Raw genomic sequence first — 19844 nt, 5'->3', positions numbered from 1 at the left:
CTGTTATCTGCACTCATTAGCTTGTAAGCCAATTAATTTACACGTGGTGTTATAGAATCCGCGCCGATTTCAGTACCTACATCTAAGCACGCTGTATAGAATCCGGGGGCAAGTGCCTACATCAGGGGTCTGATCAAAAATGCACAATTACAATTCAAAATGATAAATAATGAATAATAAAAAAACACTGGACAAACACAAGACAAAGAAAATGAAAATCAACTATACAATAATTAGATATGTAAAATGGTGTGGACTAAATGGAAAATCATCATAATAAACATTTAATCCACACCATTTTGTGTATGTATAATTATTGTGCAGTTGATTTTCATTGTCCAGTGTTTTATTATTCATTATTAATAATTTTGATTTGTAATTGTGCTTTTTTTTTTTAATTATTTTATCAGACCCCTGTCACAGGTGCTTGACACCAAAACACGGCTCGTGTTGGGTCCACTAATAAGATTCTTGTCTATCCCAAGCTTGAACAGTCCATGGTGCTTCTTTGTTTCTTCATATGTGAGCCTTGCCCATATCCCACCCATGTATACTCCCCTCTTGCATTTATGCAGTATGTACTGTAAGTTACATATGCTGATGCAGTACAGTGCTTAGGTGCTCTGCTTCCACTTTCAGAAGTAAGCGTACACTTAACGCATGGAAGTGCTAGTATCCTATACATTTACATGTGCAAGGGACACAAAAATGCAGGTGCCTATATTATAGAATGGTCCTTTAAGGGGGTGGGACCATGACATCCTGAATGGCCCACTGTGGAATGAACAAACGTCCAGTATGCCAAAAGCTGATATGAAAATCTTTATATTTGTTTGCTCTATAGCAAATGACTGCAATGCAACATCGTGGTGATCTTCAATGTGGCCAGCCACTAAAATCGGCAGCTTGATGGCAAGCAACAGAACAAGACATTGGAATTTGGTATTATGATCATGACTCGTACCGAGGAAACCACTGAAATTATGCCTTATAATTTTAGCATCCCTACAATAAAGCAATTGAGATACTTCATCCTGGGGAATGTTGCCACAGAAGCCACTAGAACGTTATAACACACAATGGACCCAATTCTGTTCTCAAAATCTCCCTGTGTTTTGCCATTCTGTCATATACTCTGACCAGTTTTGGCAATGTGCTCTTATTTTTTTTTTAATTTGTTTTGTACCCCTTACACCCTCTTTCCTGAATGAAAGGACCAGAATTTTAGATGGAGCTCATGAAAGGCTTCCCCTGTGCAAGAGTTCTGTGACTGGGATGAAACACATAACAGCATTTAGTGAAGACGGATGCTGTTTATTTTATCTTGTTTTAGGGTAACAGCCAAAACAAATCATTCTAACAGTAAACAGTGTGCTAAAGTATGTTACCTTGTAGCAACTATTATTTATTAGCTTTTCTCTGATAAACAGATAAATGAATATTTAAATATGTAGTGCAGCTTTATGAATATGTGACTAGAAGTGCACAACCTTAGTTTTTTTCTTACTGAAATAGAAAATGTTGTTCTAAAATGTTTCTTCCAGAGACTAGTGCTTTTGTGCTTTTTAAAAATCTTTCCTATACAATTCTTCCATCATAAAGTCTTCATTTATGAGGTTGAGGTTTTTGCCCTTATACAGAAACCTGACCACTACCAGTAGTACCATGAGACTGTCAATAGAGGTTGACAGTGTTATTTTGGATAATGGTGCCAGTAAGGGCAGGAGTGACTGGGAATTGCTCCTTCCCTTGGACCATTGGACCCCCAGGGAGTTGAGCTGGTAGGCCCAGGGAAATCAAAGGATGGGTGTCTAAAAATTGGGGGGGGGGGGGTTAAGTTGAACATTCAGGGATGAGGGTCTACATTGGGGTGGGGTTTGGAGTGAACATCAGGAGATTGGGTCAGCAACAGGGAAGGCGATGTTGATTAGGAAGTTGGGGTGAGCATCAGGGGATGGGGATGTTGATCAGAAGAATTGGGGTGAACATCGGATGCTTGACAGCACTAATGGCTCCCTTAAGATGCGTCCTGGGAGCATCAGGTCACAGCTTGGTGAACCAGTGCTCCCAGACTGATGGAATAATGATGCTTGCAAGATGGCTCACAAGCAGCATTATTCCTTAACCATGGGAGTTGGCTACCTGCAGTACTGAGATACTACAAGTTGGTCACTGCTATGGTAAATCAAGGTGTGGTAAAGCTTGCCTTTTACCACACCTTGATAACTTCCTGCCTGTACTGAAGAAGCAGGGAGTGGGATGAGTGAGAAACGTAAGACATTTTTTATTTCAAAGAAGCCATCTAATTGCGGGGCGAGTTTAAATGGGGGAAGTTCTATAACTAGGCACCAGAAAGGTCCCTGGTAGAAGTTTCTTCTTTAAAGAAATGTAGGTGCTTCTTTCCTTTACAGAATACCAGAGTAACAGTGAAAATTAAACACAACCCCTTACACCTGTCATAGAAGGAAAAGTATGGAATATTAGTGTTTATTCAATGCTGTACAACCACAGACAGAAAGACTACCTCAAAGCAGCAACCGTTTTGCACTTGTTTTCATTAAAGAGAGTTGGAGCACGCAGTACGCAGTATCAGCCTCTGAGTGCTTATTTTGAGGAGCTTCTGTACCTGGACCTTGAAGGGAAATACCTTTGTCCTGGAGAGAACTTGCTCCGTTGGGTAAGAGTGTGCTTACAATGAGAAAAAGGGGAAAGGACCAGGAGAAATAAATGTTCTTCAGGTCCTTGGGGAGTGGATCTGTCAATAGACCACCCCATAAGCAGGACACCCCCTTCACCCTTACATGTGTAATTTTATAAAGGTGCATAGGTGCAGTGTTCAAGGTACTAGGTCAAAATACTTAAGTAAAAGTAAAAAGAAATGTGTATTTTAATACTTAAGTAAAAGTACAAATAAGAACACATTAAAAAATTTACTTAAGTAAAAGTAAAAAAGTTACTGCTTAATATAAGACTTTTTAAATGAAAAGTAAATGAATCGTAACTATAGTGAATGCAACTATTGTTAACATTTTTATCCCAACAATTTTATTGCTCTACAATTCAATCTACTTTGCTTTTAGTAAAATTAAATGTGAGTGCTCTTGTGAGTCTTTAATCCACCACAGCTAAAAAGGTGTTCAACAACTGCACCATCAGGAAGTGGATTGTTCAGTGTGACAAAAAGTTCCTTCAAATCAGGCCAGGCCACAATATTACTAATGCCTTTTAACTGGGTCTGCAAAGGACTGGAGGAGTGGAGGAGTGGCCTATTGGTTAGGGTGGTGGACTCAGTTCCTGGGGAACTGAGGAACTGAGTTCAATTCCCACTTCAGGCACAGGCAGCTCCTTGTGACTCTGGGCAAGTCACTTAACCCTCCATTGCCCCATGTAAGCCACATTGAGCCTGCCATGAGTGGGAAAACACGGGGTACAAATGTCACCCCCAAAAAAAAAATCTGTCTGAAGCACGTGACTTCCTTATAGCAAAGAATGCTTTATCATCATCATTGCCATTATCTGCATTAGTAGTAGTGCTAATTCATCACTTGCATCTTCATCTTCATCTTTGTTATCATTGCCATGCTGTCCAATTACAGAGAAGGCTTTCACAAAGTTGAAATCATTATGTGGTGTTGTCCTATTTTTCTTCTGATTGCACACTCTGAATATATTCAAGAACTGATGCATGAATATCAAACATATGGAAACTGTTCAGTCTTAAGGCCAGACAAGCAGACTATCAATCCAGTTGACTGTCACACCAATATAAATTTTTCCATGGGATGTCTAGCAGTCTGTTGAGGTAGACACATATGTCTGTTCATCATGAAATGCAACCAGCTTCAGCTTCATTTCCACTTCAAAGTGACCAAAGTCATCACTGTTCTTTTTGGCTGGAGATTAGTAACCAATTCAACAAGCAGAGGCAACTTGACTGCTCTCTGTGAACATAAAATTTAAGATGAGATGATCCACTGCTTGTGTGACGAGGTCTGCAATAACAAAATCCTGTTACAGGTTTTGCTGTTTCATTTGGTTTACTGAGGAATCATCATTTAGGTCTCTCTGAGGCGCATTTTTGAAAGGGGCATCCATGTTTTGATATGGACGTCCTCGCAAATCATCCCAATCCAGGGACAGGGAAACCCATATTTTCAAAACAAAATGGACGTCAGGGACGAAACAAGAAAATACCGTCAGGGATATCCAAATCCTTAGATTTGGTCGTCCCTAGACTTGGTCATTTCTGATTTTCAGCGATAATCGAAACCAAAGACGTCCATCTCAGAAACGATCAAATGCAAGCCATTTGGTCATGGGAGGAGCCAGCATTTGTAGTGCCATGGTCCCCCTGACATGCCAGGACACCAACCGGGCACCCTAGGGGGCACTGCAGTGGACTTCATAAATTGCTCCCAGGTACATAGCTCCTTGTGTGCTGAGCCCCACTACCCACAACTGTAAACCACTACCATAGCCCTTACAGGTGAAAGGGGGCACCTAGATGTGGGTACAGTGGGTTTGTGGTGGGTTTTGGAGGGCTCACTGTTTCCTCCACAAACGTAACAGGTAGGGGAGGGGGGGTATGGGCCTGAGTCCGCCTGCCTGAAGTGCACTGCACCCACTAAAACTGCTCCAGGGACCTGCATACTGCTGTCATGGACCTGAATATGACATCTGCGGCTGGCATAGAGGCTGGCAATCAATATTTTGAAAGATATTTTTTGAGGGTGGGAGGGGGATAGTGACCACTGGGGGAATAAGGGGAGGTCATCCACGATTCTCTCCAGTGATCATCTGGTCATTTTGGGCACCTTTTTGTGCCTTGATCGTAAGAAAAACACGACCAGGTAAAGTTGTCCAAGTGTTCGTCAGGGATGTCCTTTCTTTCATTTATAGGTCAAGGACATCCAAGTGTTAGGCACGCCCATGTCCCGCCTTCGCTATACCTCCGACATGCCCCCTTGAGCTTTGGCCGTCTCTGCGACGGAAAGCAGTTGGGGACGTCCAAAATCAGCTTTCGATTATACCGATTTGGATGACCCTGGGAGAAGGACGTCCATCTTCCAATTTATGTCGCAAGATGGGTGTCCTTCTCTTTTGAAAATGAGCCCATCTGCCACTTTTAGCTTTTACTTTTAACTTCAGGCATCAGAAGTAACTAAAGTCATAAAGACTGGTAAAATTATTACGTCAATAAAAGCAACTATTTTTTTCCTGTACTTCTTTAAAGCACAGTAACTAGTTACATTTACTTAGTTACTATACAACACTGTAAAGATGTAGCATCTGTGCCTCTGCCTTCACATCCTGAGAACCCCCGATATCACCCTAATTAACAATAGTTGTAAAAATCAGTGCGTATTTTGTACCTGCTAGCCATTTTCAAACAGAAAATGCTTGTGTTTTTTCATGGAAAATTTAGAAAGCATGTGTGGACTTCACTGTTTCAAACCCTTCTTTTAAAAATTCATATCGAAACCTCAGACCCGAACATCCCAAATAGTTAATGCCTAAAACTACCTTTTACTGCTATGCTAATTTGCTACTTGTAATGTATAATATAGTTTATTTATTTAGTTATTTATTTATTTGCTGCATTTGTACCCCACATTTTCCCACCTATTTGCAGGCTCAATGTGGCTTACACTATGTTGCAAAAGGTATAATCATAAACAGAGTAAGAGGTATGGTCTAATTTAACATATTACTGTGTAAGAAATTAGGTAGATAGGTCAGTAGAATTATTTACATAACACAAAATAAAACAGGTAAGATATAATGACCAATAGTGATAATGTGATTAACATAATCAAATTAGAAGGGATCAGTATTAGTTACTGCAGTTGGTCCTGTACACTGTATTTTCATTTACACAATGCATCCCTGGATGGATCCCCCCCACCCTCTCCTTTGCCTTGTCTATTAAAGGCAGCAGTGGACAGCAAATTCAAGAGATATACACATCTTTAGATTCATGGGATTAGAAAAATTATTTGTGTTAACTTTCTGTTGTCGTTTAGTTGGCAGCACTTGGTGTACCTACCATACATGTACCTCATTCTACCACACTATCACTTTGTATTCATTCATGCCATGTATTTGTTCAGACCGTAATCGGCTAACGCCGTTAACAGTTATATGTAAGCCACATTGAGCCTGCAAAAGGTGGGAAAATAATAATACTATCAGAAGGAAAGAACATGGTCCCAAAGCCTTTCAATAAAATTAAAAGGAGCATTTCCACCTCAAAATATAAAATGGGTTTCTTTTGCAAAATCAAAGATCTGTTGGACCTAATAAGGAAGACAGAGACCTAGAGTAAGTGTGAATATTATATGGTTAGCTGTGATGTTCCTTGCCAATTACTTCCCTAATTGTCAGTGAAGCAAGATTGGATGTTTTCAATCTTAACCCCGAAAACACAGCTCTTGTTTCATGAAGCTCTGAAACCCAGGTGTGAATTTCACCTTCTGACTCTTAATGTGTAATAACTAATCTGCATTCCTTCCTGCAGGAATGGAAACAGTCTTGTAGATAGCTATGAATATCACTACTGTGGAAAATAGAACAAAGCTTTTAACCTGGATCAAATTCAAAGCTTGATTCTGAGGACTTTGGGGAGAATTCTATATATGGCTCCTTAAAAATCAGCGCCAAGGTGGTTGGTTTCTTCACTCAGTGTGTGGAACAGGTGGGGGTCGATCAGCCCTTGGGACCATTATTTTTAGGGTTTCAGGTGCAAAGGGAGCAACGGGCTCAGAATTTGTTTGTAGCAAAGGCATTTATGGTGGCTAAGAAGGTAATTCTGATCCACTGGCGCATGCGCAGAGTCCCTAGATTTGCAATGTGGAGGTCAATGTTGTTTGAATTGGCACTCCTGGAGCGCAGTATGGTGGGAAATGCCTCTGAAAATCAGTGGAAATGGTTTCAGAATATATGGGAGTCTTATTGGGCCATACTGTCACATAGGGAGCGGAGCTTGCTTCTAAATGGGTGACCATGGTGGAGGCGAAGATAGGGTTTATGAATATTATTTGGAGGTTGATGGATCATGCTGGGGTACATGGGAAGGTTGGGAAGGTAATAGTAGAGGGGTGGAAGGTTGCACAAGGCACAATCAGTCCTGGAGCTGGTGGGGAAGGGAAGGGGCGGGTGGGAGGGAGGGGGGGGGGTAAAAATCACATAAAACTGTTGGGGTGTTCTCAAGTGGGTTGGAGGATATTTCATGTCTTATCTTTTATTGGTTAAAAAGGCATAGACTGGTGGCAGATCTGTATCTGTGAACTTGACGGTTATATTTGGGTTATACTTAATATTGTTCTGCTGTACTTTGTTATACATGACATTTGTATGATTGAGAACCCGAATAAAGATAAATTTAAAAAAAATCAGCACCATAAAATCACAAGGTTAGCGTGATTCTATAAACTATGGCTAAAGTTATACATAGCTTATACGCTCACGCACCATTCTTGCGTCTAAAATTTATGTGCACCCATTTATTTATTTATTTTTGATACATTTATACCCCACATTTTCCCACTAGAGCGAGCACAATGTGGCTTACATTTAGGCCCCCCAAACCATGCCTAAGTGCCTGCACCTAAGTTAAGCACAGATCATGTGTAGTTTATAATAGTGTATTTGTTTAAATACCCACAACCTGCCCATTCCACGCCCCCTTTTTGACTGTGCACATTGAATTTATGCACACCGTGTTATGGAATATGCCTAGAAAGTTGTGTGCGTTAATTCTAATTAAAGCCAATTTGTGCTACTAATTGATTGGCTTTTTAATCTATTAAGTTGTGCCAGAGTGGAAGAAGGGCACATCAGCAGGTGGTCCCTGCCATTGGGCAGCCCTGGACCTTTTGCTGGACTTGCTGAATGGGTGCTATGACCCAGCAGAGGGTTGTAACCTTCAAGGAGTGGCAACTAAAACCATAAATTACATAGACTAAGTGGGCCGTGCTGTCTCATTTGTTATGTTACTGTGAATACATTCTTCGACTCAAACTCTCAGATATAATTTCACTGCAAGATAACGAATAGGCACAGGCTAGCAAAGTATTCTGAGGAGAAAGATCCTTTTCTCTTCATTCTACTGGTTTAGAGGCACCCTTTTTCCTTTATTCCAGTTTTCTTTTTTTCTCTGTGTGCTTACTCCGGATGAGCAGCCAGAAAATGTTCATTTCAAGTTGTTTCCTGTGTCTTTTCCAGGAATGTTCATTGTATTTGTTTTCATTTGACCATTTTATTGTTATGGGAGCAAAGTCATTGAGTACATACTCTTTTGAAAGAGGACACAGTCAGGCTTATTTTCGAAAGAGAAGGGCACCCATCTTTCGACACAAATTGGGAGATGGGTATCCTTCTCCCAGGGTCGCCCAAATCGGCATAATCGAAAGCCAGTTTGGGGCGTCCTCAACTGCTTTCCGTCGCGGGGACGACCAAAGTTCACGGGGGCATGTTGGAAACATAGCAAAGGCGAGACTGGGGCTTGGATTTGGTCATTTCTGAGATGGGCGTCCTCGGTTTCCATTATCACCAAAAATCGGGGACGACCATCTCTAAGGACGATCATACATAAGTACATAAGTAATGCCATACTGGGAAAAGACCAAGGGTCCATCGAGCCCAGCATCCTGTCCACGACAGCGGCCAATCCAGGCCAAGGGCACGTGGCAAGCTTCCCAAACGTACAAACATTCTATACATGTTATTCCTGGAATTTTGGATTTTTCCAAGTCCGTTTAGTAGCGGTTTATGGACTTGTCCTTTAGGAATCCGTCCAACCCCTTTTTAAACTCTGCTAAGCTAACCGCCTTCACCACTTTCTCCGGCAACGAATTCCAGAGTTTAATTACACGTTGGGTGAAGAAAATTTTTCTCCGATTTGTTTTAAATTTACTATACTGTAGTTTCATCGCATGCCCCCTAGTCCTAGTATTTTTGGAAAGCGTGAACAGACGCTTCACATCCACCTGTTCCACTCCACTCATTATTTTATATACCTCTATCATGTCTCCCCTCAGCCGTCTCTTCTCCAAGCTGTATAGCCCTAGCCTCCTTAGTCTTTCTTCATAGAGAAGTCGTCCCACCCCCGCTATCATTTTAGTCGCCCTTCGCTGCACCTTTTCCAATTCTACTATATCTTTCTTGAGATGCGGCGACCAGAATTGAACACAATACTCAAGGTGCGGTCGCACCATGGAGCGATACAATGGCATTATAACATCCTCACACCTGTTTTCCATACCTTTCCTAATAATACCCAACATTCTATTCGCTTTCTTAGCCGCAGCAGCACACTGAGCAGAAGGTTTCAGTGTGTTATCGACGACGACACCCAGATCCCTTTCTTGGTCCGTAACTCCTAACGTGGAACCTTGCATGACGTAGCTATAATTCGGGTTCTTTTTTCCCACATGCATCACCTTGCACTTGCTCACATTAAACATCATCTGCCATTTAGCCGCCCAGTCTCCCAGTCTCGTAAGGTCCTCTTGTAATTTTTCACAATCCTGTCGCGATTTAACGACTTTGAATAACTTTGTGTCATCAGCAAATTTAATTACCTCGCTAGTTACTCCCATCTCTAAGGTTGACCTAAATTTCGCAATCTGGGCGTCCCCGACTGTATTATCGAAATGAAATATGGGCATCCATCTTGTTTCGATAATACGAGCTTCCCCGCCCCTGTCTGGGGACGTCCTCAGGAAAACTTGGGCGTCCCTTTTGATTATGCCCCTCTAAATGTACTCCAACTCAGACTCTTAACTGATTTTGTGTGGACACAAACTAATATCTCAGGGAACCTTCCACTGTGGAGGGACGCATCCCACCAGTGGCTCAGTCCAGAATTTACCCTTATACTGAAATTCATTATGGTACTCCGTAAGGAAGAGGCTGGCCAAAGACAAGCCACTACAGATGTTGCTTTAATCACACTTTATTCAGATCACCAGTAGAGGGACCCAACACAGGTGGCTGCCTCAGATTTCATCTAACCAGTGTGACAATTTTTTTTCTCTTGCTATCCTTGTGATTTACATGTGATTTTGTACCAGCAATTTATACATTTCTCTTGCCCATAGAGATTTAGATTGTGACCCCTGAGGCAGGCAGGTTGTCCTGCCAAAACATGGACCCTGTCAGGTCCCTCTACTGATGCTCTGAATGAAGTGTGATTAAAGCAACATCTCCTGTGGTGGTTTGTCTTTTGGCCAGCCTCTACTTTCTCCTATTTGTGCTGCTTTCCCATAGAGGTTCCTTCCTGTTGCTGTGCCTGCACTCAGTAAGGAAGCCCAGGCACCTTCAGTAGTAAGAGGCAAGAGTCCCCTACAATAACATTCTTCTTATAGAACAATCCATTTTGATTTAAAATATTTCAATACAGTTTTCAGGTACCATTTGAGTCTTAAGTCTGAGGCATGCCCATACATAGATCACAGGTATTACTGATGGACCTAAGAACTATGCAGCTGTATGTATAGGAATAGTTACTGGTTCGCATAGCCAGAATAAAGAAATATCTGATACCTTATCTCTCATTCTTCTACAAGCAGCACTTGGTAAAGTATGTTGTGTGGGGTTTTTTCTGCTTTCACCACAGACCTCAGTATCCTAGTGAATGATATTTACCCACATCATCTCAAGTCTTCCTATAGGCCTTTCTCCCCTCTACTTACATATGCAGAAATATTCAGCTTCTAACTGACTGCTAACCTAAATAAGAAAACGTATGCAAAACTGTAAGTCCTTCAGCAAAGGTTTACATTGCCATCTGCATTTCTTGATAATAGCTCCAAGTACTGCAGCAGAGCACTCCTATGTTATCAGAGCATTTTTCAAAATTGCACTGGGTACTTTCTGCCCACAACGTTTTTACTGGTTTTAAAAGAAAACTTCATGCATGTCTTCATTTTGAAATGGTGGTAACCCATAGAAATTCACAACTGGTTGTTTTCTATAGATATTTTTTCTCTGAGGGACATTGCATTGGAAATGCAATCTGTGTGTAATATTGTACTTCACTGACTTTCAGATACACAGCAGTGTCATTTCTTCTAGATACAGATAAAAGTCTTAACTTTTTTCCACAACGTACATACTTTCAGTTGTTGTAATGGTGGAAATGGCTTTGAAAACTGTCTTCCAAGGTTTGAAGGAAAATGATGCATGTCTAAGCACTTTCACTTAATGCAGTCCAATGCCACTTCCAAAAGATGAACGTAACATCTGTTCAATGCCAGATGTTAATTGTATTTTGTATGTGGCATATTATTCTGGGTACATGGTTTCATTAAATGCTGGCATCCAATTGAATTTCAATAAAAAGTACAGCAGTGAAAGAAATCGTATGTTGGCGATGTAAAATAATTTTGGATTCATGGTTCTCCTGCTACAAGAATCCAGTACAAGTTTCAGTTACAACTGTTATTTTTTTTTCTCAGATGTGCTATTCAAATAATCTTTTTCTCATCCCTTCAACTTATAGCTGGGTTTATTTTTTTTTCCAATTCCTATCTGTTTCCTATTTCAACTTCACCTTTGAGGGAAGTTTTCTTCACTTAATATATAGATTTATATTTTCTTTGGCAGATGCTAATCTAAATTCACTAAAACAACCACGTGTGGATAGTCCCCAGTTGGCTTACTCAGCTCATCAAAGAAGAGACTCAGACAGACACTGCCAGCTCTGCACCGCCTGGTTTAACAACCCAATGATGGCACAACAACATTACGATGGCAAGAAGCACAAAAAGAATGCAGCCAGGGCTGATCTATTAGAAGAACTGGGAAAGACGCTGGATACCGGGGAGCTGAAAGGTGAGAATCCACATTGTGGACCACCAACCTTTCTGCCAGAAACAGTCTTTCTTTCATGGATCTCTTCCTCCAGAAATGGGTCTTTTAGCAGCTCTTTAATGTGAAGGTGATTTTTAGAACAGGTCACCTAGATTTGGAGCTCACAAAGGTGCCTATTTAACCTAATTAAATTGCACCTAGTTTGAAACTTTGAACATTTACATCTGATAAGGAGCAGGTGTAATTGTTAGTATATAAAGTATACATATATACATGTATTGTATAAACTATGAACATAAATTGCAATTCCACCTGTGCTCAGCACCAGCTACATCCCAGAACACTCCTCCTACGTGTAGGCCATGTAACAGTAAGTGCCTTTTTGTCACCGTGCGTACTTTTGAATGCATGATGTCGTGGGTAATTTTTGTCTATGTTCAAAATGTTTGATTAAATTGCATCCTATAAGTCAGTGGGGGGGGGGGGGGGGGGGGGTAATTTAGATTTTGCTCACACCTTTTTCAGTAGTAGCTCAAGGTGAGTTACATTCAAGTTCACTGGATATTTCCCTGTCCCTGGAGGGCTCACAATCTAATTTTGTACCTGAGGCAATGGAGGGTTAAGTGACTTGCCCAAGATCACAAGGAACAGCAGTGGGATTTGAATGGGGCACCTCTGGATGTCAAGGCTAGTGCTGTAACCACTAGGCTACTCCTCCAGGGGAGGAGGACCAGGATGAGCGCCCTTTGTAGGATATCGCCTAGTGTGGCTTCTTGCACCCTACTTTGGGCATTAGAATTTACACCAACTGAAACCTGGTGTAAATCCTGCGTTCTTCAATGGAAGCCCCCAGAGACCTCTGTGGTGGCCCCCATTGTTCTTCTGGGGTTTAATTTCCTGCTACCCAGGCTCAAGACAGAAAGGGCAAAGAGGATGGGAGGAAGAGCAGCAGACAAGGCATTTTTCAACAGGCAAAAATGAATACATTTGGAAATTCGCACGACCTTGAGGATACCCCAATGAAGTGTGAAGGTGGGCTGGTGGGGTTGGATGTCATTGACATACACTGGTCAGCAGTGTCATAGCCCTGCATGGCTCTCCTTCAGCTCATTAGAATCCAAAGTGGTCTCAGATTAAAAATTAATGAAGACCACTGCTATAAGTAATGAGAGGCTTTAAATTTTCTATATGTTCCCTGTTAAAGTATGCTTACACAGGGTTGCCTCCTTATACCTAGGCCCAGTGGCGTACCAAGGGGGGGACGGTGGGGGTGGTCCGCCCCGGGTGCACGCTGCTGGGGGGTGCCGCGGCGCGCACCTGCTCCTAGTTTGCTAAACTTTGTCACTCGTTCGCTGCAGCTCCCTCTGCCCCGGAACAGGTTACTTCCTGTTTCGGGGCAGAGGGAGCTGCAGCGAAGCGAAGTTTAGCAAACTCGGAGCGGGCGCGCGCCGCGGCACCCCCCCCCCCCAGCGGCATGCACCCGGGGGGGGGGTCATTTCGCCGGAGGGGGGAAGGTGTAATTTAGCGGCGGGAGGAACGCCACTGCCTAGGCCATACTGAAGAGGCTGATCATTCCCTGTTCTGCTTTACTGCGTACATCAATATGTCCTTTGTATTTTTCTCAACGAAGTAGACTGACATCTCCATTCATGCAATAAGGCAAAAGCAGGATAAGATCAGCCTCTGAGTTGACCTGGGTGAGGTGCTAATCTTATACTCAGAGCAATTCTATAACAGAACACTCACATTTATACTTACTTGAGCTTGTAAGTGTACAAAATGCTGTCACTTTCACAGGTACACTTATATGCATAAAGTGGCAGCAAAACATCTAAACACTATGCTTTAAGTGTGCGCATAGGGTGTAATGCAAGGGAGTGGATCTCTACAGTGAGGTGTGGAAACCAGGGATGGACAGTTATTTCCTGTCATTGCAAATGAAAACAGGCAGGGTTTCATTTGCCAGCCACAGGATTGCAAACAAAAGCCTCCTCCCCCCCCCCCCCTCCCCTGAGTCTATGAAGAAAGGTAGTGGCCACCATATTGGATGTGGTCATACCTTAGAAGTGAGGTTCATTTCTGTCATGGTCTGCGCAAAAATAACCCATTTGGAGACATTGCCCCTGAGACAAACTAATAATATAACACTAAGCACAAATTCTAAAAGTGGAAATGAAATGAATGCCAATGATACTGAAATTCTACATTGTAAAAAACCTGTTCAAGACTATTGCATACCACTGTAACTCTGTCCATACTCTGACCCTATGCATGCCCACTGGTAAAGTACATGCCATTGGGTCATGTTGTGTATTTTTCCACTATTAGTATTTTATGAGGTTATTTATGTGCCACAGACGCATGACATTATATAAATTTACTCCCATAATGCCTCTAGATGTGAAGAAAACTTTGTCGTATAAACACATGTGTCTGTAGTAGGACTGGTGCAAGGATATTAGAGGCCAGATACAGCAAATGACACCGAATAATAGATGCCATGACAAATCAGTGCTCAGCACTATTTGATAAAGAGTGCTTCACGATGACCACCCTTTATAGAATAGCGCCTAGTGTGGATTCTTGAACCCTACTTTGGGCATTAGGATTTACATCAACTGAAACCTGGTATAAATTTTGCATGCACTTTGGGTGCACAGCCCCCTCCCCCCCCCCCCCCCCCAATTCTATAACTGCACATAATTCTTTGGAATGCCTTTGACCCATCTATGCCCCTTCCATAGCCACTTCCCCTTTTGCATTGCCCACGAGAGGATTTGAAATGGATCTTTGCACACAGCGAGATCCGCGTGCCAACTAACATCAATAACTACTACTACTATTTAGCATTTCTATAGCTCTACAAGGCGTACACAGCGCTGCACAAACATAGAAGAAAGATAGTCCTTGCTCAAAGAGCTTACAATCTAATAAGTAAGCAAATCAAATCAATTAATGTGTACAGGAAGGAAGAGAGGAGGGTAGGTGGAGGCGAGTGGTTACAAGTGGTTACGAGTCAAAAGCAATGTTAAAGAGGTGGGCTTTCAGTCTAGATTTAAAGGTGGCCAAGGATGGGGCAAGACGTAGGGGCTCAGGAAGTTTATTCCAGGCGTAGGGTGCAGCGAGACAGAAGGCGCGAAGTCTGGAGTTGGCAGTAGTGGAGAAGGGAACAGATAAGAAGGATTTATCCATGGAGCGGAGTGCACGGGAAGGGGTGTAGGGAAGGACGAGTGTGGAGAGATACTGGGGAGCAGCAGAGTGAGTACATTTATAGGTTAGTAGAAGAAGTTTGAACAGGATGTGAAAACGGATAGGGAGCCAGTGAAGTGACTTGAGGAGAGGGGTAGTATGAGTAAAGCGACCCTGGCAGAAGACGAAACGGGCAGCAGAGTTTTGAACCGATTGGAGAGGGAAGAGGTGACTAAGTGGGAGGCCAGCAAGAAGCAGATTACAGTAGTCTAAACAAGAGGTGACAAGGGTGTGGATGAGGGTTTTTGTTAGTGTGCTCGGAAAGAAAGGGGCGGATTTTACGGATGTTGTAAAGAAAGAAACGACAGGTCTCAGCGATCTGCTGGATATGAGCAGAGAAGCAACCAATTATTGATTGTTAACATCTTGGTACCCAAATTATTTGCTTGTGGATCTCAGGATCACATTCAATTTTGGGTGCCCAAATTTGGGTGCCCTTTATAGAATCTGGGGGTAGATGTCCTAGGCAAACCTTCAACTTTTCACTCCCAACTAACTTCAGGCCCCTTGGTCCCCCTGCAGCAATCATCATCAGTACAGCACCTTCCCTCCCAGAATAATCTGGGTGAATGTGCTGCTATTTGACAATTGCCCGCCTCCCCCATTTTCCCTATTTGTAAGAGTACATCCTGTTTCTTTGAGCTTGTGAGGTTGTTGAGACCTATTATTCTGCTTATTGTTGCTTTTTTTAATTATTTTTTTGACTGCAGCCGCTCTTTGGTGCCATGAATGCTGCTGCTCTGGGCGTGTGCCTAATTTTGCTGGTTGGTAGCTATTTTGAGACATGTATTCATGTTGCATGACTTTGTGCTTAATGGCTTAGCATCCTAATTATGAAATGTCAGCTATCGCACCCACTTTCTGGTACACTTTGAGTCGTATGAGCCAGTTTTGTTCCTCTAACACTTTTCTTCCTTGTGCACTAAGCGTACTAATAGCATAACCTGGTTTATCTTCATATTGTATAATCTGTATAGCATCATTTGATCAAATGCATTTCAAGGACTCTGCTTTTGAATTCATTAACATTTAAGGAGATTATTGTGATTTAACTAGGAGAAAAGCAGGGTTGCAGATTGCTAAATAGAAATGCGATGATTCAGCTCATGCTACGCTGCTAAGAACCCTAAAGCCTGACCTTGCCTTCTTGTAGATTTCTTTCTAGCAGCAAGCAATGTGTACTGTCTATCCTCAAAATTTTGTTTCTTCAGTAAGTTTTGTGCACAGTGAATTACCAGTTGTGCAGGAAACAAAATCAGTTGGTGATGGTGATTAGAGAGGCATTTTCGATATGATGTCTAAATCCAATTGTGAGTGTTTTGCAAAACAAATGTCCAAAACTCCAGTAGCGAACATGGCCATTTTCAAACCAGAAAAATTACCCAACTTTTTGTTTCAAAAATAGCCATTTGCTAGATGTTTATGTGCTCAGTGTATCTCTTTTAGGAGCAATTTTGGAAAGATAAAAAAAAAAGTCCAAGGGAAACACAAGGCATTTGGATGTTGTGGGGGGGGGGGGGGGCAGCATTCTTAGTAGACTGTCCATGCAGACATCACAGCAGAGCAATGGGGTAGCCTAGGGGGCACTGCAGTGGACTTCACATAGGTCCCAGGTGTACATCTCACCATTACCCCCTTATATTGTGTTGTGAGTCCTCCAAAACCCACCAAAAATCTACTGTACCCAACAGTACACCACTACAATAGCCCTTATGCCTGCAGGTGTCACCTATATATATAGGTATGGCAGGTTTTGGTGGGAAAAGAGTGGGATATGGGCTTGATATCCTTCTCTATAATCCACTACACTGACCACTAGGCTACTCCAGGGACCTGCTTGCTGCTCTAATAGGACTGGCCATAACATTTGAAGCTATCATAGAGGCTCGTATGAACTGTTTTATTCACATCTTTGGGGGAGGGGGAAGGAGTAAAGGTGGGTGGAGTCATGTCTTAATCCATCTAGTGGTCACCTTGTGATTTAGGGCATCTTTTTATAACTTAAGGGAAGGAAAGAAAGAAAGACATTCTCTTAGTTATACAGAATGAGAAATAACACGCAAGTTTTAGGTGAAAATGTTTTAGAAATAGTTTGTCCTATTGATTTTTCTTGGGCGGGGGGAATTTTATAAGTGTTTGCATGAATAAAGAGTACACACACATGTTTCGTTGTGTGGACTTTGCTAGATTTCTAAAGTGTACTTCCACTTTTAAAATTACCTTTGGAAAATTATGCATTTACATTTATACCTGCTGTTTGGTGTGCACAGATGCTTGTGTAACCCATGGTTTGTTTAAGAACATGATAGAGTGAGTCCTGGGTAGCAGGTCACTTGGGGAGTGGCCGGAAGGAGCTCTGAGGGTATATAAGGAAAGCCTTGGGGAAAGGATCCTTCCCATCTCTGGTTCTGCATCTTGATACAGTAACTAAGTGTGGGAGTTGCGTGTTACTGATAGTCCCCCTGCCAGATGACCCATTGTAAGAGAAGGGGGAGTCCTGTTATATTGCATCAGCCATTAGAGGAGCCAGAAACTCGGCGGATTAGGGAGTCTGGCCGTAACCGGGGTTCGGGTGGAATTGCAGTCTACCCCTGACTAATAGTGAGACCTTTGGGGTGGCAGCCTTAAGGAAGTATGCAGTTAACTGAAGTCTAGCCCAGATGGTATTGAAGTACATCGGGAGTGAAATCCACTCTGGGTTGTAACTGAGCTGCAGGATATGCATGAGGGTTAAACACATTTTTAACCCAGAAATGTATTATTGCTTATGATCACCTGGAAAGCAATATGATTTATAATTGAGCTGTATGAAGACCAATGCAGCTAAGAAGTTAATAAATGTTCCAGTTCTTTTAATCATCTGAGTGTTATGTGGTTCCTGAGTGGATGAGCTGATGGAACCAGTGTGAGTAAGTAACAAACAAACCATGCAGTGCCTCTCGAGCCCCTTCTAACCCAGGGATAGCAGGACCGGGTTACATCTTAATTTTGGTGCCCAACATGAGGCATACGAGAGGCTGAAGAAAGAGGAACTGTGACCAAAGAATCATCAAAAGTGACTTTTTTGCCTGTGGATTACAAATACCACAGGCCTGGGATTTATAAGTTTGTTCCCGGAGAGATTCAAATTTTCCTGCCTGTGCGGAGACACACTAACGAACAGAGAAAAGCATGCCAACTGTGAGTACCTGGGAGAAAGGCAGGAGAAGTTCGCTAAGTCATAGTGATAGCGATTCCCGTGCCAGCAAGGGAAGGAGAGGGTGATATCCGGAAGTGGCATGCGGCAGAGAGCCTGAGCGCTAGCTGCCATTGGACGTTGAACTGTGTGACATCAATTGCCTCTTTGCTTCCTCTATCTAGAGGGTGCTGTCACACAACTGATAGCATACTTTGGGAATGGAGACCATTGATTTCTGCAATTGAACTGATTTATTAAGTTATCCGCACTGATTGGCTTGGTAATCAGTAAAATTGTGTGCAAATTAGCTGCACAACTTAAAGCGCCATATATAGTATTTGACGGTTTGGCAGTAATTTTATGACTGTTTTTATGCACATATATGGCAGAAAATACTTATAAAGGTGCTTATTTTAGAAGCACTATTTGTATTTTAGACATTCATAAACAGGTATGTAGATGTTTATATGTATATATATATATATATATATATATATATATATATATATATATTATACATGGATAACTATTATTTTCTTGCATCTAGGATTCATTTTCATATTACATATTGTAATCCTCATTTAGGAAGTCTTTTACAAAGGCACACTAACATTTTTAGCATGCGCTAAACAATAGAGATGCCCATAGGAATATATAGGCGTCTCTAGCATTTAGCGCATGCTTATTTTTAGAGCACGCTAAAATTGCTAACACGCTTTGTAAAAGGACCCCTTGCTTTGTTATTACTACTTAATGTATACTATCCCACACCATTTTTTGTAATGTTAATTACAACATTGAACCTGATCTATTGGGATAATGTGAGATATAAATGAAATAAGTAAAATAAATACATTTCTAAATCTCAATTTTACAAAGCTAGGATATACATATCTGAACCTGAAAAAGGTGCATATGGCAAGGGGTCATGGTCTGGGTGTGTGTCGGGTGGGACTAGGGTGAGCCTAAAAAGTAAACATGTATTCCCCATTTCTTAGGCAAACATGTTTTAATGGGACAGAATCAACATGGATTCAGCCAAGGAAAATTGTGCCTCACCAATTTGTTCTTCAGTCTGCTCACCTTTCTGCCGGTCTGGATTTTGCAGACTGACTGCCTACTGGGACCATAAATGTTTATGTTGCCAGGATGACTCTGTTCATATTTTAGATATTTATAGTACTAAAATGGATGTTCCTGCTGCATATAACTGGCAAATAAGTCTCCATTTCTTCATGTATTTTTAAAACATTCTGTAGGTCAGCAGATCCTCTTCTGAAGTACTAGCAGAACTTGAGAGGTCCTGACCTGGATGTCTCAATTGCAATTTGTATGTCCTTTCTAAGATCCACCTGAAAGTGCCTTTTATAAAATTACTTCCCACATGAAAGAGCATGCAATGGCAAGAAATATTTTTACATGACTAGGGTGTGGGAATGTTTGAGGCCAGGTTTGGGGTGGAACAGGTGTGAAATCATGATTTGCATTCTGAATAAAATAAGTGTTTGCATGTAGTTTACATACATACATTTACGTCTGTACCCAAGAAGAAAATGAATGTAGGTTCATTATAACCGCATTTTCATCTGCTGTTATGAGGCCG

At 41.8% G+C, this 19844-nt stretch overlaps 1 protein-coding gene across 2 annotated transcripts in view; it reads left to right on the top strand.

Moving 5' to 3' along the window:
* Nucleotides 1–19844, top strand: part of ZMAT4 (zinc finger matrin-type 4) — a 441058-nt gene that overhangs the window by 314056 nt on the left and 107158 nt on the right. The window contains exons 7-8 of one of the 2 annotated variants that reach the window (XM_030201809.1): nt 11608–11835; nt 15774–15827. In XM_030201809.1, the coding sequence (XP_030057669.1) occupies nt 11608–11835; nt 15774–15827 (282 nt within the window). The remainder of the gene's footprint in view (nt 1–11607; nt 11836–15773; nt 15828–19844) is intronic. The other variant, XM_030201810.1, reaches the window with a different exon arrangement.

This window comes from Microcaecilia unicolor, chromosome 4 (assembly GCF_901765095.1).
Source record: "Microcaecilia unicolor chromosome 4, aMicUni1.1, whole genome shotgun sequence".
Taxonomy (NCBI): Eukaryota; Metazoa; Chordata; class Amphibia; order Gymnophiona; family Siphonopidae; genus Microcaecilia; species Microcaecilia unicolor.
Note: the sequence above shows the minus strand (reverse complement) of the source record. Positions and strands in the feature narration are given on the sequence as shown.